Genomic DNA, 27,538 nt, shown 5'->3' on the forward strand with positions numbered 1-27,538 from the left:
TTGAAAACTTATGTTGTAGTTTTATGAATCCAACAGCTAAATTGCTCACCCCCAAGTCTCTTAGTGTCATTCCCATTTTTTTCCTGCTGTTTTCTGCAGCTAATGATTATTTTCATTTTCAATTAAACTACCAATTTTTTTTCTTGATCAAAAACAGTAAAATGGCATTCACAGTCCACTGTCATGCCTTTAATTTGCTTGTTTTGTCTAATAGTCATATGAGAAGGAAAAACAAAATGTTATGACTATAACATATATAGTATCGGATATCACACCACTGTGTGGCCTAATTGAAGAAACCTCCATTCACACCTTTAAGGCAGATGATCCGTGGTGACGTATGTGAGGCCCCGCCTGCACATATATACATCCGTCACCACTGTCATCCCTCATCCCTCAGACACAGCAGAAAGGACAGAATGAGCCACCGAAAGGGCTGTCACATCCGAATTGTAAAACCGAACGAAGGTGTGCAGTGATGACCAACTGGCTGCAGCACAGATATCGCTCACAGATTCTCCACCTAAACAAAGCCCATGATGTTGCCATGCTCCTGGTCGAATGTGCCCTCACACCGCGAGGCAACGGAAGACCTCTGTTGGTGTAAGCCAAGGAGACAGCCTCCATGATCCAGTGAGAAGGGTGCTGTTTAGACGGTGCTTTGCCGCTGCCTGGATTAGCAAAACAGACGAACAACTGGTCACATATACACGCACTCTGAGTCAGGGCCGGGCGATCAATGAATTTTATTTTCAATTACGATTTTGGCTTCCAACGATTATGAAAACAAGATGATCGAGATAAAACGATTACTAGGAACGACTCTCACTGGGAATCCATATAATAAGTGAAACATGAACGACACATAAGTGCGCTCTATCCGTTAATTCCACACCAACTCCGACCTGTGTTCAGTATCTCTGTCCACACAACCAGCCATCTTTCAGCAGTAGCTCCTGTGGAGCTCAGAGGCCAGACAAACTGCCTCCACCAGGCTGACTGACAGCAGAAATTTACTCAACCAAAATAGTTTTCATGTCGGCTCCACGGGAAGAAATGGACAGTGTTTGTATTTATTGATTCATTGATTTTATTTCTCCACCCACCATAGCAAGTGAAGGGAGTCTGCAATGAAAGAGACAAGCTCACAGACAGACTGGGAGCCTTGATCATTCGCTGTATACCGTTAATAAACAAAACAAACATACTGCAGGATATTTGGTGTGATTTAGACAGCTGTCTGCGCAGATTACGCCTCACTAAATGCAACGTAAATTGACTGGAACCATAAAAAAACACGTGGGTTTCCGTGAGATGCACGTCACTCCCACGTGTCTCAGAGTCTGTGTGGATTGATACATTTCATAAAATGGAAGGATTTCTGTTTTGATTTCTGAACCAATGAGTAATCGTGATCTCAGTATTGACCAAAATACTGGTGCGTAGCACAGTATACAGGGAATGCAACCTCCTCTGTTCCTCAGATGCAAAAGGAGGGGGACAAAAGGTCAAGAGCTCAAAAGCTCAAAGATAAATCCCATGAGGGGACGCTGGATTTAACGACAGGCCTCGGCCAGTGGGCTCCCTTAAGAAATACATGGCAAAAGGGTGAGCGCCTGGCATCACTTCATCAAAGCCAGCAGCTCCTGAAGGAGTGTCAAAACATCCACTGTAGAGCACTGAAATTGGAGTACATTTCAGTCCTGACACCCCTGCTCGAAAGCCTGCCCTTTATAGGCATGTAGGCCTCTAGTGGATGATACCGTTGCATTTTGGATTGTTGCCACCACACCTGGGGGCAGACCCCTAACTATTAATTTGGACCTCTTAACAGGTAGGCATGCAGCCGCCACAGTTCTGGTCGCTTGAGAGAGGAGCTCCCTGCAGAGAGGAAACTGCCATGGCGTCGCTGCCAGCAGACTGATTGTCTCAGCATACCACGATTGCAGGCCACTGAGGCGCCACCAGGATCAGGGACAGATCCTGCCAGCACACCCTCTCAGGAACAGGCAGTATCATTTCCACTAGGCAAAATACATACAGGAGCATGTTGGGCCATGGGTTCACTAGCTGATCCATTCCCAGAATTCCGTTGTGGTCCATTATGGAAAAGAACGGGGCAGTGAGTATTTGCTCTGGAGGCAAAGAGGTCCGCTTCTGCTCTGCCAGAACAATTCCATATATGAGCCACCACCAATGGGTGCAATCTCCACTCTGTCACAAGAGGTCCCCCCCTAGAGAGAAGGTCCAGGCAGCCTGGGACATGGGTAGCTCTGAGAGGCAGGGGAACAGGGGAGGCAAACGGTTCCCTCCCTGCTTGTTTATGTAGGAAACCACCATTGTATTGTCTATCTTGATCAGAACATTCTGGCCCATCAGAACCGGACGAAATTGCGTTAGAGCTAAGAAAGTTGCTTGCAGCTCCAGGTGGTTGATGTGAAGCTTGCGTTGTACTGAGGTCCAGACCCCTCTCACTGCCACACTGTGGCACAGAGCCCCCCTCCCCTCAGGGAGGCATCTATGGACATCACCTTGCAAAAAGACACCCTCCCTATAGGGGACCCCTGACCTAGTAAACCAGATTCCCTCCAAGGGAGGAGAGCCAACATGCAAGAACAGGTTATCGTCAGCCTCCTCTGGAGATGGCATGGCGCAAACAGCTGGTGAGATCGAGTCCAGTGTTGAAATGCTTGCATCTTAACAGCCTGAGCCTCACTACAGCGATCATAGGTGCCATCCAGAAACACAATATGCTTCGCAACTGAAACTGAAATCGTCCAGATAGGTTAATATGTAAACACCTCTTTCGAAGGGGAACTAAAGCTGCAACACATTTGGTGAAGGTGCGGGGGGTGAATGACAGGCCCAACGTTAGCACCAGGTATTTGTAGGCTGTGCCTTTGAATGCAAACCTTAGAAACTGCTTGTGGTCCGGGTGTATCGCTACATGAAAGGAAGCATCTGTGAGATGCATTGCTGCAAACCAATCCCCTGGGCTGATCGCGTTCAGTAGCCATCTGAATGTTTTGAACTTGGGTTTCACATCATGTCTGGGAATGATGCTGCGCAGAGCTTCTGTCGGCTTCTTCCTCAGCTCAAATTTCGCCTGGATAGTGTTGAGTGACTGCCCAAACAAACCCTTAGCAGATAGTGGCTCATTCAAATAAACGGCCCTGTGCTTATCTGGAACGTCGGAGAAAGTCAGCCACAGGTGTCACTGTGCCACTACTGTAGAAGCCATCCCTCTGCCCAGGGATAGCACTGTACAGCAGGACATGTGGAGAATATAATCCGTGGAAATTCTGACCTCCATTGAGAAGAGGCACCAGCAGACCACTGGGGGGCATCAATGTCCCAAGCTCCGCCAAGACATTTGACATAATCGATTATCAAAATGTTTATGCTGTTATCTCTGTTGTTTGTATCTGGTTCTGCCAATGTAACCCATATACAGTACAAGGCAACATAGAAATGTTCTCAAGAGGGAGATGTGATCAGATTTTTTTTCCCACTATGATTTTCAAATGATCTTATTTTTACTGTCACATCAAAGATTGTGTTAAGACCATTGTGTGCTTTTCACTATAATGTTGCTCCTTTTGTTCATACGAGAGCCATGGAGGAAAATTTTCAGAAATGTTAAAAATCCAATGTCAGAGTGACCTCCAGAAAATAAACTGTGGCTCTTGTTCACACGTGCCAAGTTGTCCATGTACTAGAGGGGCTTCAGTTTTAATTAACTTGTCGCTGTAGAACAAATGTCACACTTATTTTAGATAGTCAAGTGAATTTTCTCCTTGTTTTTCCACAGGTAATCCTGGTGCAGGTAAACCCAGGTGAGGCCTTCACTATTCGACGAGAGGATGGTCAGTTTCAGTGTATCACAGGTAAGAAAGCACTTCTCTTATTATTGTACGTTTATCTTTTTTCAGTTTGACGAACACGATTGAAACACCATATTTTACTGAGACTGAAGACCAGTGAGAGGAACCTCAAAGATGCAACCGTTAAATTCACTACGAGGTAGCCAGAGCCAGCTAGCCACCTGAAACCAGGCACAATAGTCCCGTAAACTGCTGAGGGTGAACGCATAATTTTCACGTCATAGTTTATAGAACTGTTGTGACTCAACAAAGCTAATATAGCCAGCTATCATCTTTGTTTTACGTTTTGACTGAAAATAACCTTTTTGTGCACATTTTAATAATTCAATTTCTATGATTTAGACATTTTACACCTCATGCAAAAATTAAAAAAATGAAGGAAGAGGAGGATAATTCAGGTGGCGCTCCTGTAAGAGAAGACAACATAGCATTGAGTCACTGTGTCAGTTTCAGGGTGTTGTGGGTGGAAAAACAAAGGACTTGTTGGCTACACACTTCATAGGGCTGATGTATGCCTCATTCCCTAATGTGAGAATTAGCTTTTCCTTGTCTTATATCATAGTAAACTGTATATCTTTGAGTAGGGTTGGGTTCTGATAGCTGGTTCTGTTTTGGACCTGGTTCCCGGTCAGCAGAATACCTGGATTTGTTAAGCTCCGATGTTCGTGAATCTTTTATCAAACCTTTCATCTTTCCTCACTCTTTTTTTAATTAGCAAAGAATAGAAAACATAAAGGTAGCAGACACTTTTTTTTCCTTTTTTTTTTTTCTTGCCAACCGGTGCTGACGCTGGTTAAAATGATAGACATCATTGCATCAGACCAGCTGTAGCTAATTAATGTTAATTCATACTAAAATACAAAGTTTGGCTGTTTTGTGCTTGATGTGCTCTCTGCAGCCAGTGTCTGTATTCAGTCTAAGATGGTTCGTGAGTGAAAAGACACATCACTCTGTAACACCACTGTATCGCCGCAAATGAGCTGATACCTTTGTTATTTGGAGCAAGTAGCTCCTGAATCACAGTAGGCCATAACTGTTAATTAAATGTGTCAGATACAGATAATTAACCTTTCATATTTTATGCCGCTCATCTAATTTTCAGGTTGTAGATACGGGTTTTGAACATTAATGAGGCTGCCACTAAAAACAGCAATGTTTCTGCTCTTTCAGCCAACATGGTTATTAGACATGTTAGGGTTGAAGTTATTTTAGCTCTTAGTCACATGCAAGTATTTAAAACTAAACCTAGTAACGTTCAGTAAGTGATTCGAAAGGGTTCGAGTTTGATAACTGGATTCAATTCTGGATTTGAATTCGATTTAAAGAATTAAGAAGAATTAAGAATATATGTCCGTATACAAATACTGTTTCAATAATACACTTGACTAATGATGAAAATAGGTTTGAGATGCTGGGTTAACTTCTGAAAGATGATGCGCAGGGGTTTCCCACTGTGGCGAGCCGCCACTTGGGACACTGACTCATTTTATTTAGTGTCTATATCTGTTACTAGGATACATCATTAATCTCTTTGTTTTCGGTTATAGTTATCATGCGTATCAAGCTCGTGTAATGTATGTGAATCAATGCGATTATGTGTTAAAACATACTGATGCACTCAACTAACACTTTCTTTGGAGCTTTACTATTCTCTATATAGGCAGAAACCATAAGTTGCAATTATTTTATCGAGCAGCCTGAGAGTTGTGAGACATGACTGTCATCCTGCTCTCATTTCTGTAAAAATGCGTCAATGCATCCTGTCCAACCCACCTCCGGTTTTTCACCGCACGCACTGAAAAAAAGCTGAATTGAACCCAGGTAAAAATGATTACGGGAAATAAAGCAAAAATCTAGCTCTTTTAATCTGAATATGCTTACACCTATTATGATTTTACATTTGTTAAAAAGATCTGATTAAAGCGCCAATCTCATGATGATTGGGGTCACCATTTTATTTAAAACAGCTTCTTGATTTATCATAGTTATCTACACATAAAGACTCCGAGATTCTCAGCTCTCATTTGGAAATATTTTACCAAAATAAGACAGATAAGTAAATTCCAGAGGGAAAAAGAGAAAATTTTACCACTCAAGCATGCTAAATTCACCTTGCATCAATGTAAAATGTACAGTAAACACATCTTCCATGATCCATAGATTAAGACTTGCCCAGGTAGATGAAATCTGAATGCACACACACACACTCACTCCGGCATATAACTTCACTTTTGTGAATGACGCACGCTCGCTCTCTGGCATGTTTTTCGTAGTTTTTGGACAACAATGGAGGTCTACAGCACAGAGGAATATGATATATCAGAGTTTAGATTCACACACAATACGTGTAAGTAGGAAGAAATTTGGTTTGGTTCTGCAAATCACCAGCCAAATAGTTATCTTGAGAAAACGTATCTTTCACTTCACACGGTTTTATCCTCTCTGCCGTGGCCCCCCTGCTCCGCTGCCCACTCCGTGTCCGTGTGTCATGGAAGACCTCAGCCCCGCCCTCCTGCAAACTAACGTAGAGCGGTGGACAGAAAGACGGAGGCGAGGATGCATGCGCGCCCGTAAATTACACCAAAACCATATTTTCCACTTTGCTAATCACACTCAATGGTTTCTTCAAATACCGATAAAAGAACCAACCTTTTTTAAAAACACTCATTTAGAATCGGTTCCGATTCAGAGCCGGGGAGGGGGGTGGGGGGTGGGCATACCTTGTTGGTAGAGGAGTCAGGGCAGAAAGGCATTGTTTGGGTAAGATGTGTTACACATTCTGATGGCAGTCATTTCCTTTTTCTCTATTGTCGGTGATTGTGCTGGCTTTGTGACAGCAACAATGAAGTCTGGCTCCAACACGTCGCTGACATTGTGAACGGAAGACAGCTGGAGTAGTTTGTAGGAGGTAGAGCCGCGGGGCCATAATCGTAAACGATTATGATAAAATGTAGTCGCCCAAGGAAAATATTGATCTGAAAATGATTGGCTTTGTTTATGGCTCGCTCCATGGACATCCCTCCTTGTATGGAAATTTCTGTGAGTTCTCAACCATTCTTTTTTTTTTTTTTCCTCTTAAATGTTTAATCTGATTTAATGAAGAAAAATAAAGGATGTCAGCATAATAAAGGTATGTGAATGAATAATGTTTGCTGCCCGTCGTGGCCACAGCAGGCAGGCGCTCAGACATATTAGCATAAATTTAATGATCCTTGTATAGACTTGTACATAGTATCTCACTGTTGAAAGACACTTATATTTCTTCTCTGTGGCCCTTGACTATGCCTTGTGACGTATTTTGAAATAAAGATGAGACAATAGGTCTGTACGATATGCCCGAGGCATCCAGGTTCGGATGACAAAGGAGCAAAAGCAATGACATAAAGTGATGCTGCCCAGGCAGGAAGCCATTAGTTTGCTCACGCCGGGGCTCTTCTCGCTACTCCTGTCTGACTGAGCTCCCGCACCGTCCCCCCATTACAAGCTGAGTAAACCTTCCTAATAGGGAGCGAGCATACATAGTCTCTCCATCAGAGGAGAAACAAAGAGCTGAGAGGTGCCACATAGATCAGTGTGACTGCTACTAACTGGCCTGTCACAGGGTGCACTCATCTCTCAGTGACGTGAATAGAGGGATGACTCACCGCTTGCGGTGCAAGGAGGGAGAAAGAAGAGTGTATGTGTGTGTGTGTGTGTGTGTGTGTGTGTGTGTTTGTGCATGTGGTTTGGTTTGTTGTGTGTGTGTGTTCACAACAACAGACTATCGCTGTTCACGTAAGTGTCTGTTGCGCAGTAACGCTTTCACCTTTAACCCTAGTTTGTAAAGGGACAACGTGACACAGTTACAAAGCCAGGGATCATCAGGTATACAAATATATATTTCAGAATTTTCTCCATCTCACAGCAATTTGTGTATTCAATCATGTATTTTTAGCAGCTGGATGTGCGTAATTGCTGCGTGTTAGCCCATGACAGCCTGCTTAATAGGAACAGACAATCTTGTAAAATGCTGTTTATAGACGGCATTTGCCTCTTTTTTTTTAATACGTGGCTCGGAGGAGGGGCCTTTAGCAACAGAGGATAATTAGACTGACCGTTTAGCATCATCCTACTTGCCATAAGGGCAGCTCTGCTCGCTAGTGGAAATGCCCTCATAGCGTCAACCCAAACTCCCAGCGTTCCCTGGGTCGGCCCCTCCTCGTCGTCTGCCACTGTAGATCTGAAAGCTGTATCACTGGCACACCAAGCGATAGCCCACCCCGATATGCTTTGTGACTGATGATGAGACAAGTCAGCATTAGGACCATCGGGTTGATTAGATCCACTTCTTCTTATTCTGACCTAGCCCGCCAATGATTCACATCACTTTGTGTGATTCAGTCTCTGGTTTATGGCTGAAAGCACTGTGTAGTTCCTCTGGGATTATTGAGCCTGATAGAGATGTGCCTTCTCCCACAAAAGCCAAGACAGCCATTCTGGCATCTGGACAGGGAACTAAAGAGTGTGTCTGTGTGTGTGCATGTGTGTGTCTACACATTTGTACGTGCATGCATACAGCTGGCTCAGTTTGTAGCCATGTTGCTCTAGTGTCCTCTTCCTTTTCTCTCTGTTTGATACCGGTTGGTCAGCCAACCCATCTGTCCACTTGTCCCTTATCTCCGATGCCATAGCTGTGAAACACTTCATCTCATTCCTGATGGTGCTGCAGATGTGCTTAGTCTATTTTCTATCAGAGGGACTTGAGACTGTCATGTCCCCTGTGGCTGAAACTGACCAGCAAGGACGTGCACTGTTGAACATCCGACACTACGGCTACAATAGACATTTTCCCAGTCAACAGTCATTTATCTGTTTGAGACAAAGTTTGAGTTTTTAGGATTCAGGTAAAACAGTTCCAGTGGCATCGTCAAAACAAGTGGAAGAAAATGTATCCGGTGCCCTGTCGGTGCATCAAAGTGATTGGAAAACCTTTTTATAACACGTTGCTAATCAATAAAGGTTTAAAAGTCATGACACACAGTCACCCTCACTTGAGACACTATGTACCAGAATGTATTTGTCTTTTGTTTTGAATGAGGAACTTGATAGAAAAGAGCTGGTGTATATTAATAATAAGTTCATCCTTTCAAGAGCCTTACATTTCAGAATGATTTACAGGTGACTCTACATGAATACAGCAAAAAAAAACAAAAACTCAGGCTATAAACTGCAAAAATCCAGGCAAAAACTGTATTATTTCCAATTTATTTTCAACTAAATGGTCAAATAAAAAAATATCAGAATCTCTCATTATGTTCTTGTGGACACTGTCCCTCAGTTTCCCCCCCTTCTATTTATTCAAAGCCTTGATATTGAGTTTCATTGTTTGGGCAGTAAGGACAACGTAACCATCATGAGACCCTGGGCTTGCCAGTGGGGGCAGGTGACACAGATACGGTGGTTCCAGTGATCAGTTTATTATTTAGACATGATCATATCCAAATTAAAACTCATCTCAACTGTGGCACGGTGGCATGTTTCCTCACCCCCCCCCCCAGTACCCTCTCTCGCAAAACAATACCCGTCACATATGGTTCACATAATCGGGACAGCAAATATCAGACACATTAGCCCCATTAGCACATTATTTTTATACTCACCACCTCCCCCACCCAACTCCAAGGACATCGTACACAAACATGTACGTGTAGAAGCACACACACCACACAGGCACCCGTTCATTCACAGTTTCTGCAGCGAGTGAGCTCTAAGAATGACTGAGCTCGTGACTCATTCTCCCATTGCTACGTTGATACCGAGAGGGAGGGAGAAAGGGTAAAGAGGATGACAGAAAGATGAGAGAGGGGTGTTTATATATATATAAAAAAAAAAACCTTTTGTTTTTCTTCTAATTTAATCAGGGGCAGGATGTCCGGAACAGGGCGATGACATGTCCACTCCGCTTTTTTTTTTATATATATTTGTTCAATTATCAACATCACAGGCTTTGTGCTTGTTGTTACAGGAAGACAGCGGTTTGAGAGTGGAATCTCCATATCCTGGATTGATAATTAATAATTTTAAAAATCAGGCCCCTGTGGGTATATCCCTTCTCTCGTTCTGCATACGTCTGTCTGAGAGCAGCAGCAGCAGCAACAGTGTGATGTTCTGAAACAAGCACAAGCATGAAACATCACTGACGGCCTCCCCCCCTCCTGTAAACGTCATTCATGCCGGTGGGGGTTGCAAGAACCACACAGATGTCTTGAAATATCAGACAAATTTTACTAATGCCTATAAAAAAAAAAAAATAAATGAATGAAAAAAACAGTAGCTTCCTTCCTCCAGGCTCTGGTTTGTACACAGATCAGCACAGATTGCCCATTTCCTCTTGCTTAACCCTCCTCTATCTGCCTGGATTGGTGGTGGTGGTTTGATGCTAATGGGAATGTTGTGGAGAAGCAGGCCGGTCATGGACAAGGCTCCGTAATCTGCTAATAGAATGTTATGCTTATTACAAATTACTACCCTCTTAATTGATGGAAACTCTTTCCTGCCTGCAAGAAAAATAAGCCATGAAAAGAGAGAGAGACATTCGCCACAGTGTCTTATCTAAAAAAAAAAAATCAAGGTTAAGGTTTTAACTCGGTCGAATAGGTATTTTTGTTTTATTGCCAGTTCAGTACTTAGCCTCTCTCTCATGCTCGGTTGTAATTATTAGCCTCTGTCAGTTGCCTTCCCTTGCCTATCCTCTCAGTTTATTAGCTCTGATTAATAATCAAGTCTGCTTCATCTTTTATAGGCTTACAGTTCATCATGTCGCCACTGAGAACTTGTTGAGAGCTCCCATATGAAACCACTCGCTCTCTCTTGTCTTTCCGTCTACCTGTCTCTCTCTCGCCCTCCGTCAGTGTGTATTTCTCGGTTCTCACATCCTTCTCTTAATCCAGCAAGCCTCTCTCTACCTCACCTCCTCTGCTTCTTTTTTATTCTCTTTATCTAATTGAAGGTTCATTTGTACACCCGATTAAACCCGACAGGTCGCTCGGATTGTTGCTGTTATTTCAGAGCCACGTCTGCCAAGTTTCATCTGTTTGGCGTACGCCTTAGAAGACCCGCGTGAAGTCCCTCTCCAGTTTGTTTGTTATGATCTCGATCCGTTTTCAGACGAGAGAGGAAACAGGTGGGTGCTCAAAGTGGCCTCACCACCCTCGCCGATCTGTGTATGTATGTATGTGTGCGGACATGCGCCCGGCCTTTTGATAAGTCTCTCTGCTTTTTCACCCAACCTAAACAATCATTCCCTTCTCCCCGCCATAACCTCTCGGCCCCCCCTTTCGACTCAGACACGCCGCACCAGTTGATCCCGTCGCCTTGCCCCCAAGCGGCGGGGGAGGTGAGGACAGGTTATATGATGTTGACGGGAGATGATGGCGTTCCCAAAGTGTTGCCTAGCCTCTGTTTACTCTGCCAGAATGGGCAGCTTGTTTGCGTGGCTATTCTTGGCTCAGTGGCAGCCTGCCGTTTTTTTTTTTGTGGAGGAGAACTGATGTTTTTCCCGTGGCTGCTTCCTCTGGAAGGCTGGCACTCCACGGCCACGTCAGCACAACCAATGCTCCAGTTGACTCAGGGGGGGGATGTGGCCTTTTCTATCTGATCTCTGTCAGCACTCGTGCGTCAGTCTGATGTAAAAGAGTGGGTGTTCCCCTCCCCCCCTCCACCCTCCCCAATTCTCCACCCTACTCTCTTCTATTTTTTTTCCTCTCTCTCACCTCAATGTGTGTGGGTCCATCATCCTACCTCCCTCACCCGTATTCTTTCTGCTGGTACTCTCCTCCCTACACTCTCCAAGTCAGCACACACAAAAGCCTTTTATTCTAAACTGGCAAACAATGGCATATAGGATGCTAATGTGATTCATCAGATTTCCTGTTAGTCAGCATTGGCAGCATTAACTTGCCTTAATCAGTCACCAGGCAGGTGCACAGCAGAGCTCTGCGTGGCATAAACTCAACATTTTATTGGTCTTAAAAGTGAGCGGAGTTTTACGGTACATATTTTGAACCCTCAGTCGAATTATATTGAAATCTTGAGGGCTGAGCCAGTGTGACTGCCTTCAATTCCCGGCTTAGCTCTCTCATGCTCCCTGAATTGAGATTTTTGTCCTTGCACACGGTGTTCTTAGGTAGGAAAATGACTCACTGCCTATTAGTCTGCTGAGAGGAGCTTCAAAGCTCTTTGCCCTTTTTGATTTCAGTATAAGAGGAATACTTACTATCCGTCTGTCCAATGAAGTTTATTAGCAAATATACGAATTACAAATTTTAGGACCAACAGAAAGTAATATATTGCAAGATCAATTAAAAAAAGTTTCATGAAGAGTGCAGAACACACACAGTTTTGGGATACTGTACAGAGTCTTATTGTGTGCTTGATATGTGATACAGTCTCAAGATCTAATCCAGGCCTGTACCAACTTGAACTCTGTTCATTTTTAAGTTTCCGAGACGACCCATCTTATTAGGTTATTGCAATCCTAATGAAAAACAAAAACAGTAAATACAATTTAACCTCTGCTTACAGATATATTACATTAGAATGACACACCAGGGCCAAACATTTCATCTCTTTTTACTTCACGTCGGCCCTGTCATCCTGAGTCACACTTCACCATCGCCGAACACTGTGCCGTGCGTCTGGTAAATTATGGGCACGGTAATTCAATACTGGCATTTGTCCATATGGCCGGGATACCTGGGCTGAGCCATGAAGTGCGCAATCGTGGGTTATATGAGCATGGTATGAGTAGTGTTCAATAAAACAAGACACAATGGTAAAAGGTGGTTCTTAGTTTGATGACGTCCTCTGGTTCATAAAAACTGCAATAAGTGCCTGTCACCTACAGGTTTTACTACTTGTTGTATTCTTTGTGTGTTTATTATTATGGACTGCTGCCTGTAAACCAAATTGCCCCGCTGAGGCTTTAAAACTTTACTCTACTGTACTCCTCATCTACCAGCTCAATGTAAATGCTTCTTTATCAATTCCTCCCTTTAAAATATTTAAAACTTATCCTTTATATATATCAGTAGAGAAATGTTGATATCTTATTGTATAGGCTATAGCATTTGGTGCAACACTCAGGGGAAAATATCGCAGTATTTACTGTAGCTTCATCACAATAAAAAAAAAAGCCGTATCAAGGCTTACCACCGGAAAGCTTTAATCTTAAGCAGCGGATGCAAAAAGTGTTTGGTTTGCATCGTTATTAACCCAACACAGCTAATACAGCTTCAGTAGGATGTAGGAGAGCAGATCAGAACGGATGAGTGTGGCTGCTGTATGTTAGATGAAAGTAAGACCAGAAATATAAAACTAAACTCCACAGAAACCACAGAAACCTATACAGGATCTACAAAAATATGTAAAAGCGTAAATAGCAAAACTTTAAATAGCGGTGCTCTCTTGTTGTGTGCATTACCACACGTTAAATGCCGACCAATAAGACGGCTGAGAGTAGAATATGTCATTGTTTATTCCTGCAACTTCCTGGGCCAAATCAGTCGGTCATGGCATAGCATGCTATAGTGTGTCAGTGGGATAGGACTACAAACAGCCTATAATAAATAATAGGTTAGAATTTGAGTGTTCTGCATCACTACATCATCTATAAAACCAACTACCTATGTATGTAAACCTTGCAAACAGTCTCTATATTCAGCTATGACGTGCGGCATGAACTTTAGACCGGTGTCGTTCTGTGTTGACGTGTACACTCGGGTTGCTAATTTATCAGATATACTTAGATAAAACTAATGCAGCCCTGTAATAAATCCCACCTTCATGAATGTCTTAATGTTTCTAGTTTGATGCTTTTATTATAGAGATGTGTTGCAAATATTTTAGTCTACCCTGAAATTATAGTAAACTCAGTATAAAGCAATATAATCAAACAACACCACAAGCTATAGTCTGCAAAATTATCATAAAGTTGAACCCAAAACCAATTTCAACAACTTTTCAAACTTCAGAAGGTAAGATTTACTGCAGGGTGTTGTCGTACTAGACTGTATTAGTTTAGCCAGTAACAAACTGGCAGCTGCATAAGCAATATATCAACTCTCCCCTGAGAGGTGGTGCTTGGACCTCAGCACCTGAGGGGGCGGCGCTAGGGTCCGGGAGTGGGAGGGTTTAATGTATCGTTACACAGGCCAGCCTCTGTATTCGTGGGCCCAGTATGGCTGCTCATTTTAGAAGTGCTTTCTTTCCGCTTGCACCAGCTTTGACAACATGAAGGAAAACTCTTCCTCAAGCGGGCCGCCGGGAGGTCAGTGTGTGTGTGTTGTAGATCTTTTCGCTCGCCTGCGAGACATGTGGAGTCGGGGTCCTAGTATTTATGTCTTAGTTTTATAAAAAAAAAAAAAGAGAGAAATGTGCGAATGTGCAAACTTGGCCAGAGGTCCCTCTCTCTCTTTCTCTCTCTCTCCCAGGCTTTTTGCTGAGTTGTCAGTTCTCTGTGCTGAGCTAAGCCGCTGCACTACAACTCAGCCACGCAGGAAAATTTGTTGTTTCTCAGCACTTTTGTAAAGTGGTCTTCTTGCATTTGCCAAGATTCCCCCCCCCCAAAAAATGCATTTCTTTGTCTTTTTCTTGGTCATAATGAAATAATCAGTGAAAATGCAGCTGGTTTAGAAGAGTGAATCAGCCACGTGGGGATTTTTCTGAGGTAGAAAAGTCTTATATACCGTAGAGTGACAAAGTGGGACCAGGGTTATGAAAGTAAAAGTCAATGTACTATTTGAGTAGAAAAGTGGCTCTCTGATTTAAAAAAAGTCAAAAGTACTTTCAAAAAACTGTATACATGTACAAATCTGAGGAGAGAATTCGACTCATGCCATCACAAAGCTCACATACTGTTGGAAACTTTGGAATCTGAGCCAGTTTTAATCAATTCATCAACTAATGTGTGGTGTTTTGTTCCTGACTGCAACAACAAAGCATTATGAATGTGCTACAGCTCTGAGTTTCTGATTGGCATCTTCTCCATAGCAACAGCCACTGAGACTTTTGGTTACTGAAGTACTTAGAAGTATTTAGAGACTCTAAATACTACCACTGTAGTGTTTAGTCATTAACTGTACCAAACAGATGAAAAAACTTATTCATTTGTGTGTGTGAGAGAGAGAGAGTTATAACAATAATAATAATAATTAGGTTTGGTATGAGAACATTTGTTAGCAGTTGGACTGAGGCGAGGGCTTGAATGAACCTGGTTGGACTGAAATTTCAGCACACCGCTCTAACGCTTCAACACATTTACAGATGAAGCAGGTGTTTGCCCCGGGGGGAAAGTGTTTGATCTCTCTCCTTCCTCCTCCACAGGTCCTGCTCAGGTTCCCATGATGTCTCCAAATGGTTCAGTGCCTCCAATCTATGTGCCTCCTGGATACGTTTCACAGGTACGCGTTCTGTTTCCAGTCCGGCGTTTCTGATTGTCGAACTCAGAGTAGCTTTGATATCCACTTTCTGTCCTTTTGTTTCCTCAGATCATAGAAGAAAACGGAGTGCGGCGGGTTCTGGTTTTACCTCAGCAACCAGATTTCCACCCAGGGGGCCACTCCCCTCTCCACCACCCTCCACCTCCACCCCACGCCCACCTGCCTGCCTTCATCCCACACCCCGCCATGATGCCCCCGCCGCCCCACCTGTACACGGGCATGGCGGGGGGCGTGGGCGACATGAGCTCTCAGTACATCTCCCAGTACCATCCGGCTCATATCTACTCAGAGCAGGGTGAGTCGGAGCCAGCAGTCAGCGTCTGGGTTGTATCGCTATATTAAGATGTTATTTATTTGTCTCCAGTACTTTATTGGCACAGGTGACCTCTACAATCAACTGAGTCAATCTGTTTAGTCTTCTTAATCACCGAGGGTACTGCCCTGTTTATTTGTATATCCTACTCACAAGTAACCTTTTTTGTCGCTTCAGTCTCTGCAGATTCTCACTCCCAACACGGACGCCCATCGTTTGTCCACAGAGACGACAGAACTAGCAAAACGTACGAGCGTCTGCAGAAGAAACTGAAGGAGCGTCAGGGAGGCGGAGGAGGAGGGCAAGTGAAGGACAGCCCTCCCCCTTCGCCGCAGAAGACTTGCAGCAGCCCGCCGACGCAGGACATTCACAACGGAGTCGGAGGGAAAGGGCCGGAGGCAGAGCAGGGACAGCCCAGCCACGCGGCGGCCGGCCCTGATAAGCAGACAGGCAGGGGAAAAAACGGAGAGTCAGGAGGTAAGGAGGTTAGAAGGTTAGAGGTTCGTCAAGGTTTACGATCGGGGCCCTACAACCAACACGGATGTTGTGATGTTGTGTTGTGTTTTAAGTGCCGAGAATGGCGCCACAGCGGCTGGTGGCAGAGAGGGATCAGAAACACGGCCGACATTATTCTTGATTGCGTGAACTCTGACTACTCATTAATCATGGACACTGCTATTTGGTGAAACAAGTGTATAATTAAGGTATTACTGTCAATTTTGAAAGTGGAGGAAAAAGAAACTTCACCACAATGAAGATGCTAAAATCTAGGAACACAAGAATGTTAGCAATCTGCTACTAAAATGTAAATGTTTTGGGTTATTTTTTTCTTTCAACGGCTATTTCATTGATGCTGTAGATGGTGCAAACTTAGAGCCATTACTAAACTGTCAAGAAGAAGCACACAGCACAGAAATAACACTCAGAAACGTTACGATAGTGAGATAAATATTGCAGATCACATAGGATCCTGAAGAAATAGTTGAATTTAAACAGAAACAGGCACTTTAAAAAAGCTTTTTCTCTCAATTTCATAAAGTTGGTGACGTTTTATGTCTGTGTTTTTCCTCCTCAGAGCTGGACGAGGAAGCTCAGGCCCTGCAAGCGCTATTGAGTACCATCAGTAAAGCAGTGGTTAGTATTCACTTCTGCTATATTATCATAATTGTTCTTTTCTTTTATCTAATTGATACAACTCGCATGATTTTTATGTGACTCTTATCAGCGCTGTGTTCATGAAAACTGGTAATGACGCAAATGTGTCGCTTCATTAAACATTCTATTAACATCCATGATGAATTCTTGCTGACATCTCGCTAATGGAGTCAGACCTGCTGACTAGCATCCATTTGGGGGTTTCTATTCCCACATGTGCCAAACATCTATGCAGGCACTTACTAAAATTTATGAAATACTGATTTTTTTAACTTGACAATTACCAGGGTCTCATATCTTTATTTTACTGCAGGTCAGCTCATAGACAAGCATTTATTTAGCTCAAAAATATAAGGTTAGAATATTAGACTCAGGGCAATAATCAGCTAGGAATATGCATATATGCAAAGGTCAACAAACGTGTTTTTATTCTTTGAAAGAACAAGTTGACAGCAGCAATCTGGACAGCAGCTGGATGAGAATCAGTACAACTAGAAATAGTATTTCCTTGACCTCATATAAGATGGGATTTGTCATACACTGTCACAAAGGTCTGAACTCCTTGTAAAAGTAGCAAAACAAGTCTATTGCAAAGATGATGGATAAACTGTAAGGGAGGGGGGGGGGGTCTAATACAGTGGAAAGGCTATTTATTTATTTATTTCCCCTCTTTGCTGTCACACTGGTTTGTTAAAGGACTGAGAAGTGAACTGTAGGGAGCAAAGGGGTAAGGTGGGCCCCCGGGGCAGAGGGGAGGAGGAGGAGATACAGACTTGACCTCATTGAGTTCTTCCATATATGAATCCCCCCCCACCCCCCGCAGTGTAGCTCAGGCTATTTTTAAATCTCCTCAAAACAGAATGAAAAAATCTTGCACAGCACATCCTGCCAAGTGCTAGAAAACCTTTTCCCAAAGTGGCATAAGTTTGAATATTTTGATCCCTGTCTTTTCCTCTACCAAGCTATGTGATTTTTTTTCTTTTTTGTTGGTCAGGATTTTGGAAATTTAAGAATAATATCTTGTCTTGCTATACTTATAAGACTTTGAAACTTGGTACAAGAATAATTACATGACATGGTCTTCTTTGGACTTAGGTTTAGGCTCGTAAAATTGTGTGATAAGTATTTTGGGATTTAGCAGGTGCTGTGTTTTTAGAGGGAGGGGGAAAAGCTTCATTCAATGAAAAGCTTTGATGGTGTTAAGTGGACTTGATAGTGACAAATGAAATATTCGTATGATAGGTGTCAGACATCCAGGCCAGAGGAGCGGTAGTGAGCTGGAATGCTCCCACCAGACCAGAGAGTGAGAACGGCAGTATGGAGGATGACTGCAGCCCCTCCGGGCCCTTCAGCTACGAGGTCTCCATCTCATTTAGCGGCAAAGACGGGAAGTACAAGAGCATGTACTGGTGAGCATTACCAGCAAGATGCCATGAGTAGAGATTTTACATCGATAGTTAGTTGAAATAACACTAAAGTTTTTTTTCCTGTTGTCCTTCGATGCAGTGGGGAAGAACTAAGTGCAACTTTAGAAGACCTTCGACCAGCAACAGACTATCACGTCAGGTTGGTGCAACCATCCACCTGCTTTTGCTTTAGCTACAGCGTTAATACACAGAGGAACATGTAACCACTTTGGTCTTCTTTCCTCAGGGTCCAGGCCATGTGTAACTGTTTACAGGGAAGCCCGTCAGAGGCTGTGAGCTTCACCACATTAAGCTGTGAGCCGGATCCTCCCAATCCTCCCAGGAAGGCCAGCGGGACCAAGAACACAATTGCAGTGCAGTGGAAGGTAAAAACAGAAGGGTGATTGATGGAAGGAGGATGGAGAAGAACCAGCAATATAACAGAAATCAACAGGATTCATTATAAACACTAGAAATAGCATGGTCTCTATGTTTACAGTAATCATACCAAGGTGTTACATATAATTTAGTGTTCTGTTTAATTATAGTGGTACCCATAGCACCTTTTTTGATGCAGGTTTTGCGTCTGATTCTAGCCACACATGCATTTGTCTTCTTAAATAGCTTAAATGTAGGAGAAATTGGTTAATGACTAAAAGGTCACACCTTACAAATGATATAAAACGGCTGATAAAAAGAGTAAACATTGATTGAGAAACAGTCAACAAATGTCACTGCTGTTACTGAGATCTCATTCAGTGTGGTATTTCTGTAGCTTAATTAAAGTTACTTAATTGCTAGCAGTAAGAAGTAGTAGCAAAGATCACCTCCCAGGTGTGAGTGTAGACGTGTGGGGGTTTAGCAAGAACGACAATACACGCTCAGCAAACCTTCACTTGATTAATTAAACCTTAAAAAAAAGTTCACACGGGTGCCCTGGTGGCCTAACGGTTAACGCGCATACCACATATCATACCCCTCTCTCCCTACATTTCCTGTCTCTATACGGTCTGTTAAAAAAAATGTGTGCACACCTGGATGCATCTTATTTGTTATTAGTGTTACTGAAGATTGCTTCTCTGTAGCTAGTGTCAGTTTTATTTATATATGGCCAAATCACAACAGAAGTTATCTCAGGGTATTTTTCACATAGAGCAGGTCTAGACTGTAGTCTTTACATTACAGAGACCCAACATGAGCAAGCACTCGGCGACAACGGCAAGGCAAAACTCCCCTTTTAACAGAAAGAAAACTCAAGCAGAACCGGGCTCTAGGTGGGCGGCCATCTGCATCGACCGGTCGGGTTGAGAGAGAAAGAAAAAGGGAGGGCAGAGAGACTCAGAGAAGCACAGCAACAACAACAACAATAAGAATAATAATAGAGATATGAGTAATAATAATAGTTATAGGCGTTTAATCCTTCCTTAAAGTTTTTACTTTTTAAACGCATACGGAGTGAAAAAGAAAAGGTTTCATACACAGACTATCTATAACGGTCTATGAAGTGGTATGTGTATACTATTTATTATCTGATTAAGATGTAATAATCACACCACGTATGGTTTATCTACAGGCTCCATGTGACAACGGTTCCAAGATCCAAAACTACATTCTTCAGTGGGATGAGGTATTTTTTTTTTTATTATTCTACATGAAATAAATGTGCCTTGATGTTTTATATGCAATTGAGATTTTTAGTGACTTATTCTTGTTCTCTGAAGGGGAAGGGCACTGGGGCTTATGAACAGTGCTACTATGGCTCTCATAAGCAGTACAGACTTACCAAGCTCTCACCAGCCTCAAGATACTCCTTCCGCCTCGCAGCCAAAAACGACATGGGTATAAGGTGGGCGCCTTTTACACGCTTACGGCTTATTTCTCGGACGGCAACCCTCCCTTGTTGTCTGTTTTTATGTCACTGTTTTCTTCCATTCACCGTCTCCCATCTGTGTGCACATGTGTGTCTCTCACTCCTGTCTCTCCTGTCTCTTTCTCCCATTCTCTCCCATCCTCTGTCTCTCTCTCTCTCTCTCTCTGCCCTCCCCAGCGAGTTCAGTGAAGTGGTGGACCTGTTCACCTCATGCAGTGTGCCATTGCCACCCTTCCCTCCAGAGCTGGAGATGGCGGGGGTGACCTGGCTGTGTCTGAAGTGGCAGAGGCCCACTAGCTCTCCGAAGGAGGATGACATCTACTATATTTTGGAGATGGAGGAGGAAGGCTCGGTATGACTCACTACCTCATTATGAACTTTTTTTTTTTCTCCTTTTAAATAGAAGAAGTTGACATTGAAATGCATAAATGACGCATTAGTATCTGCAGCTAAAAGTTTTTTCTGTAAAATGGCCAGATTGTGTCCCTTCTATGTAAGGTGCCTGTTGCAGTTGCAGAGCCATTACTTCTTGGAGAGCAGTATTTCACAGTGTATTTCTTTGAGTTTATATGCAGACAACATGAAATATGAACACCATTAACAAAACACATACAGTTTTCAGTAATAGACATCTATTTTCCTGGTCTATTCACATTCTCATGTAGCTATTTACCGCATTGAGGAGCTCACTTATACATTTACACCCAGCGAAAGGGAAAAAAATCGAATCCACATCTTATTTTTTGTGACACTTAAAACAGTTTCCTCTAAAATTATGTGACATTTATAGCTACTGTCACCACTGCCTGTGCTCTCAGACATAGTGCCTGCCAGGGAAAACACAAAAAAGTCCCCCCCCTATCCCCTGTAGCTGTTTTTCTCCTACAGACCACTTTGTTTTCTGTGCTACAGTGGTTGTCTTGTAAGTCATCGCTCACCTGGTTGTTTTCTTTCTTTCTTTTATCATTTGTCTTGGTCCCAGGGATATGGCTTCCAGCCAAGCTACGATGGAGATGACCTCTCATGCACCATCAAGAACCTCCACAGGAGCACCAAGTACAAGTTTCGGGTAAGGGAGCCCTGTGATGTTTTACAGTCAAAGCCGGTGATCCACAGGTTCAATTTAGGCTGCAGCAATGTGTGTGTGTATGAGTGGAGGGGACAGGCTTCAGGCAGGGAGGGTGCTGAGGACCACAGTGGTCCTATGACTCATCCGTTTGCAGGATTCTGCCAGCATGGCGGTGGGCAACTGAAAGCATAAACAGGAGGACTCCACTGCTCATCACATGCAGGGTACAAGTGAGAAGCTAGTCAAGCAAAAATGTTGGAGCCACAGTAGCTTTTTTGGCTGGTTGTAATGAGTTTGTCTTTCTCTCCATGTCACTTTTATTTTTCTCTTTTGTCTTTCCCTCAGTTCCCCTCTTCTCTTATTCTCACATTTTCACTTCTAAATTATTTCTCTACTAACCGTCTGACTATGAACTACTTACTAAATGGCTCTGACGAATCACAGGTGACCATCCTTTACCTGTAGTAAAGACTATTGCAAGAATGATGCTCATAATAAAATCTGAAAAGATGCAATCAAGTTGAAAAAATAGATTGAGTCAGTATATTTGTACAAACACCTCATCTTTTTTCCTTTCCCTCAAAGCTCTGACGAGAAACGTTCAAGCAAAAGTGAACCATCTTGACAGTTTTGCTAGTTTTTAAATGAGTCATCAGATCAATTCCAGGTAGATTTTCAAAGGTGTTAAAAAAAAAAAAAAAATTCTCAGCTCGGTGAAGCCGCAGGTAGCCTGTGCAATGTGTCTGCAATCAGAGTTTGACTGTGGGAACAAAGCGTACTCTTTAGAAATGTGACTCTAACGCTGCCAGGGTTCGTGGTTCAGTTCCCACTAAGGCCGTTCATGCTGAATACATAATCAATACTTATGTATAGACCTATCCTTTTTAAAAACAGAGCAGAGTTATATTTCATTATAGAAGTTAATTGTATGAATTATATATATATTTCACAACTTTGTCATAGTCAGTTTGGCTAAAAAGCTGTGCTACTATTAAAGTGAGTCATCTGTTGAAGCCGGGAGCTGCGTCACAGTCATTCGAAGCGGCTCGATACTTAACGGTCGTCCTTTGCCTGCACTAAGTGATAACGTCAGGTGCTGGAAAAATCCATATTACAGCACCCCCTAAACATGAGACTGACGAAAATGTAGCAGTTTGTTTAGTTTACCTAAACAAACCACCATATGCATAAATTATAGAAATGTTTATTAGTCACTCTCAAGACTCCCTTCCCTCCCTAATTTCCAATCATCCAGCCACACAGGGTGAGGGGAGGCTGGGTGCTGAGTAGGTTCGTCTTGGTAAAGCGTGTGGATGAGCTGTACTCAGCAGGCTCACAGAGATTTATTTACCATATTATCGCAGATGTGCCACGCTGAAATGCAAATGCCACTAAAGCTTATTGCCTGTTTTTTTTTTTGTTTGTTTTGTTTGTTTTTTGATTGCAGTATTTGTGGTATCGAAACAATGTTGTTGAAATATATCTGTCGATTTAGGGAGCTGTATCTCTTTGATAATGTTTTCTGAGGCCATTACAGCTGTAGGCAGTGTGTTACGGCCTGAATACACCAGCACAACACATCTGCTGCAGCAGAACGAACATTATAGGACATTATAAGCCCCTTTTAACACAGCCTGTTTAAGGCGGGAATACTGCGCCTTTAATCCGCTTCGCTGTTCTGTATAAAAGGTACCGACACGGAGCGGTGGGGCAGAGTTGTTCCTCCAATAAGCCGGCTACAGAGGTAGTCACAAGTGCAAAACTCAACGGCTGACACACAACCTCACACGACAAAGACGCAGTTGGTGTTGGAGGTGTGGCGTGTTGCATCCGTGCCTGAAATATTTGAGCTCTTATACTCACTGCGTCTCCCCCGATCCCTTCATTACCCTTCTCTGAGTCTAGCTTGTTATCTAGAAACATAACGACATTTATACACTTGTCCTCATCGACTAGCCGATTCCAACAGGAAAAATATGACTCCTCGCTGTCTGTTTTCATGCATCCCCTCCAGGTGGCGGCATACAACTCCGAGGGGAAGAGTAACCCTAGCCAGGTGGTAGAGTTTGTCACAAACCCAGATAGACCCAGCTGTCCCTGCCGACCTGTCATCAGGGGAAGAGTTCTGCCCAACAGCTTCAAGATGGCCTGGGGTGAGCATCTTCTACCAGTTGCCCTTTCCCTTATCAAAACTTTTCAGTCTCGCACGCGGCCGACAGCCTGACAAGGCCAGTTTACACCAGCGCACAGTTCACTTTTTCTCATTGTGCTCCGGCGAGACCATCGATGAGTCCGCCTGAGACGGATGACATACCAAGCAGTCTGTACAATGGATGAATGACAGTTCTCTCCTTAATTCAAACATCAACATGAATCCTTCCTACACCTCACTGAACAAACACATCACTCACTGCTGTGCCTGGACTTTTCCTCCAGTTTTTAAAATGAAAAAAATATGTCTGCTGTTCTGAAAACATTGTCAAATTTCTCAGTGTGTGCAGTGTTTTGAGAGTTTTGAGATGGAGCAAGTTATGTTATCTAATCCCTCCCCGTGTTTCATAGTGCTTTTATTAGTCAGGTACACAACTAATTGGGCTGAATTGCTTCTTTTTTCCCAATTTCCAGACTTGCATAGCATAGTAAACAACTGAGCTTGCAACATGAAGTCAGACATAGCCAGTTAAAGAACTCAGTCAGTGCTGTTTGATAATGATTTTTTTTCTAATTTGTTTTACACTTTAGAGCCCCCGAAAGATAACGGCGGAGCAGAAGTCACAAAGTATGTTGTGGAGCTGTCTGAAGGCTTAAGCGGTAAGTCACAAGCGGTGATAAAGAAAATGTTTGACAGTTATTGAAATAAAAAGGAAAATTACGTTTTGGAAAGTGACCCACAATAATTTAAAAATGATTTTTTTTTTTTTAAATGTGTTTGTACTTAAGGTCTGTCATGGGAGCTGGTGTATTCAGGGCCAGCTGCGGAGCATGTGTGCGAAGGCTTGAAGCCCGGCTGCTCCTACCAGACACGAGTTTACTGCATGAGCGAGGGGGGGCAGAGCCCGGTGAGTCATTCAGCATCAGCACACGTGGTCCCTCACACAGGAATTCAAAGAGTTTGCCGATCAGTTACCATTCGATTTGATCCGCCGGTAGAAGGGGGAGCGCAAAATCTCACCTGTCTTATTAAATACATAATATAATAGACAAGTACAAAGACTGCTGGTTAAAAGTTGAAAGCGAATCGCACCCCGTTAGCTGAAAGGTTACAGCGAGATGTCTGTGATTTGATTCCAGCTGGGGGTCTTTGTTGCACATAATACCCCCCCCGCCCCCCTCTCTCTCTCTCCCCCCTTATTTTCTCCCTCTTCACTTTCAACTGTCCATTAAAGGCAATAATGCCAAAAAAGTGACTTTAAATAAAAATAACAATGACACAAATCTAATTACTAATCATTTCTTTATCTAACTTAAAATGGACTTACAATGTCATTACAAAGCAGGGTCAACTCTCCTCTATGGTGGCTATTACAGTCCACACAACAATGCAGCTATATAAACCCAGATAATTGAGCATTGTGTTCCTATCTGCTCCCTTATTATTGACACGTTTTTCTCGGCTGTTGCATATAATGTAACAGTTAGGGGCAAGCAAGCCGCGAATCTCACCACATCCCACGATTGATCTGATAAATTTTACATGAATAATTCTAGATATGCGCTCTATTTATGGTAAGTTTTAATGAGAAATTGTCATTCAGCCAGTCTCCTATGTTGAGAGATTAGACTATGCTTCCTGGTGTGTAAGTACAAGACAAAGCTTGCTAATCGATTAACCCCTCCCCGCATGTGTCAGAGGATGTTTTTCTTAATTAGTTCAGTTCACAGACGCTCTTCATTAATTTCTTCATCAGCTGTTAGCGCATGCATTTATTCATGACGGAGCTTGTAAAGAAACATGACTCACGGTGGCAAGCTGCAGCCTTTTTGGGTGTAGCACAATGTGACATCAATGTGACATAACACTCACATGTTTGCCTTTTGTCACAGGAGTAGTCTGGAAAAAGAAAAAACGTTTTTTGGGTCTTTTTATTTTTTTTTATTTCCCCCCTGCTCGCCAGACAATCTCTCCAACTTTATCCACAGCTTTATAAGGAATGCAGGATATTTCTCTGTGTGTGTATGTACCTTTTTTGAATGAAGCTTTCACATTTATCTCCTTTCTGGCATGTTGTTGCCTGATTTAGTCTGATAAGCTGGTGAAAATAACAATCTGTATCCTCTGTGTTGTTTGAGAGAGAGAGAGAGAAAGAGAGGAGGGGGGGGGGGGGATGAGATTGTCAATTTGTTATTCTTTCTGGGTCTTAATTGGAGTGTTGTCTTTCTTGCAAGCTGTCGGAGACCCTGCAGGTCCAGACTCCTGCGGTGCCCCCGGGTCCCTGCCAGCCCCCTCGGCTGGTGGGCAAGCCCAAAGCCAGGGAGGTGCAACTGCGCTGGGGTGAGTCATTCCTCTTCAACTCAGATCTGTGTGGGATGTATTCTAGCTTCTGTTGATGCATTTATTTGTCTGGTGAACTACCTCAAAGCAGTGTGCTTTGATAATGCAGTTTGTATTATTTTGTTGTACATTTCTCTTTTTATACTGTATGTTTTTCTTTCTTTTCCTGGAAAGCCTCTTTTTTTTTAAAGTGTATTGATGTATAAACACTGGTTGTACAAATTTCCCAGGTCCCCCTCAGGTAGACGGGGGCAGCCCAGTGTCCTGCTACAGCGTGGAAGTGAGTGGGCCGCAGTCTGAGGAGAGCCGGGAGGTTTACCAGGGTCCAGAGCTGGACTGCTCTGTGGGAGGTTTAATGCCTGGCAAAACCTACAGCTTCCGGCTCAAGGCGGCAAACAAAGCTGGGGTGAGAAAGACTGTCAAAACTGATCCATCAATAGCAGGAGAAGAGATTGTTTGTTTTTCTGCTGCATGCTTTCATTCCTCTCTCATTTCATTCAAATCAAATATTTCGTTTCTCAAATGTAAAACTTTTTTTTTTTTTTCTTCTTCTTTCGTGCTGACAGTTCGGGCCCCTTTCGGAGCGCTGCGAGGTTACAACCGGCCCCGGGGCCCCCGAGCAATGCAAGGCTCCGTCCACCACATGCAAATCCCCCAGCTGTGTCGTGGTGAGCTGGGAGGTAAGACCCCACTCCTCATCTACATTCCCTCACTGACCAACACAAATTCTAACAGCGCTCACATCATCCTGAGAATAAGTTGGAAAACGTATGAATATATTAGTCTCCCTCTACTCAGAAATGCGCTTTGCCTAATACTTACTTACTTCACTCTGATGTTAAAGCCTCACTGTGCATACCGAGTGATGTATGTGCAGAGTTTGAAACTAGAAAGTATTCACGTTCATCTGCTGAAGGGGTGAAAGTTTCTCTGTGCTCACTTTAAATCAGTTTACTTGAGTCTACATATGAGCGTGACATCACAACTAGTCTGGGAGCGAATCGCGGTCCAGTGCATATACGCTGAAGTGAAGTAAGATACATCTTTTGTGCAGCAGTTAAACTGAGTTCAACCACATTTGATGTTTGTCTTCTAGGCCCCACCCTGCAACGGAGCTCCAGTGACAGAGTTTCGTCTGGAGTGGGGAGCCGCTGAGGGCAGCATGCAGGTGTGTTACAGCGGACCGGGGCTCAGCCACGAAATGAAAGGGCTGCTGCCTGCAACCAACTACTTCTGCAGGATACAGGTGAGCACTAACACTTTTATTTTATCTAGCCGAGGCTAATTTTCATCTGTTGCTCCCGGACATATGTGAAAAATACACCCTGAAAATAGAATCATATCTCAACCGTACGATGAATAAATGATAACATCTCACCTTACAACCCCCTTGTTTGAGTCATTTAAGTGTGATGATTTCTGTAGAGACTTGGTAAAGATTCAGGAGGCGCCCGACAAAATTAATAGTTTAATTTCCCACTTATTTGATTAGCATCTCAACTAGAGTTTGCTCGATAAGAACAGCAAAGAGCAACGAAACAACAACAAAATATCCCCGTTTACGTCAGTGGGAATTAAATTTAATCAAACGAGGAGGTTTAATTTATTCAGTGGGAACGAAGGCGAAAAAAATCACAACATACCTCATGATGCATCAGTTAATGCAAAGCTAACCGAAAACTATTAAAAACACTCTCAAAAACAGTGCCTCCAAGGTAAAGGACATCAAAGAAGATTATAGAACAATAAACTCTATTAGACACAAGTTTTAACAGTTTCCAATTTAAAGGCTATAAAAGCAGACTTCCACAGAAACAACTGATTAAAAACATACATTTATTTTTAAATTATGTCTTGCCTAGAAACTAAAAA

The 27,538-nt window shown here is 43.0% G+C and overlaps 1 protein-coding gene across 4 annotated transcripts in view; it reads left to right on the forward strand.

Moving 5' to 3' along the window:
- fndc3a (fibronectin type III domain containing 3A) overlaps positions 1 to 27,538 on the forward strand; it is a 52,183-nt gene that overhangs the window by 17,734 nt on the left and 6,911 nt on the right. For 3 of the 4 annotated variants that reach the window (XM_067595253.1, XM_067595256.1, XM_067595254.1), the window contains 19 exons: positions 3,812 to 3,887; positions 15,246 to 15,322; positions 15,410 to 15,656; positions 15,852 to 16,151; positions 16,750 to 16,808; positions 18,072 to 18,238; positions 18,336 to 18,395; positions 18,483 to 18,621; positions 19,809 to 19,862; positions 19,957 to 20,081; positions 20,283 to 20,457; positions 21,088 to 21,174; positions 23,189 to 23,327; positions 23,917 to 23,985; positions 24,115 to 24,233; positions 25,561 to 25,666; positions 25,897 to 26,072; positions 26,233 to 26,346; positions 26,763 to 26,912. In XM_067595253.1, coding sequence (XP_067451354.1) covers positions 3,812 to 3,887; positions 15,246 to 15,322; positions 15,410 to 15,656; positions 15,852 to 16,151; positions 16,750 to 16,808; positions 18,072 to 18,238; positions 18,336 to 18,395; positions 18,483 to 18,621; positions 19,809 to 19,862; positions 19,957 to 20,081; positions 20,283 to 20,457; positions 21,088 to 21,174; positions 23,189 to 23,327; positions 23,917 to 23,985; positions 24,115 to 24,233; positions 25,561 to 25,666; positions 25,897 to 26,072; positions 26,233 to 26,346; positions 26,763 to 26,912 — 2,439 coding nt within the window. Of the gene's footprint in view, positions 1 to 3,811; positions 3,888 to 14,070; positions 14,191 to 15,245; positions 15,323 to 15,409; positions 15,657 to 15,851; positions 16,152 to 16,749; positions 16,809 to 18,071; positions 18,239 to 18,335; positions 18,396 to 18,482; positions 18,622 to 19,808; positions 19,863 to 19,956; positions 20,082 to 20,282; positions 20,458 to 21,087; positions 21,175 to 23,188; positions 23,328 to 23,916; positions 23,986 to 24,114; positions 24,234 to 25,560; positions 25,667 to 25,896; positions 26,073 to 26,232; positions 26,347 to 26,762; positions 26,913 to 27,538 lie in introns of those variants that run through there. The other variant, XM_067595255.1, reaches the window with a different exon arrangement.

Source organism: Thunnus thynnus, chromosome 7, assembly GCF_963924715.1.
Source record: "Thunnus thynnus chromosome 7, fThuThy2.1, whole genome shotgun sequence".
Classification (NCBI taxonomy): domain Eukaryota; kingdom Metazoa; phylum Chordata; class Actinopteri; order Scombriformes; family Scombridae; genus Thunnus; species Thunnus thynnus.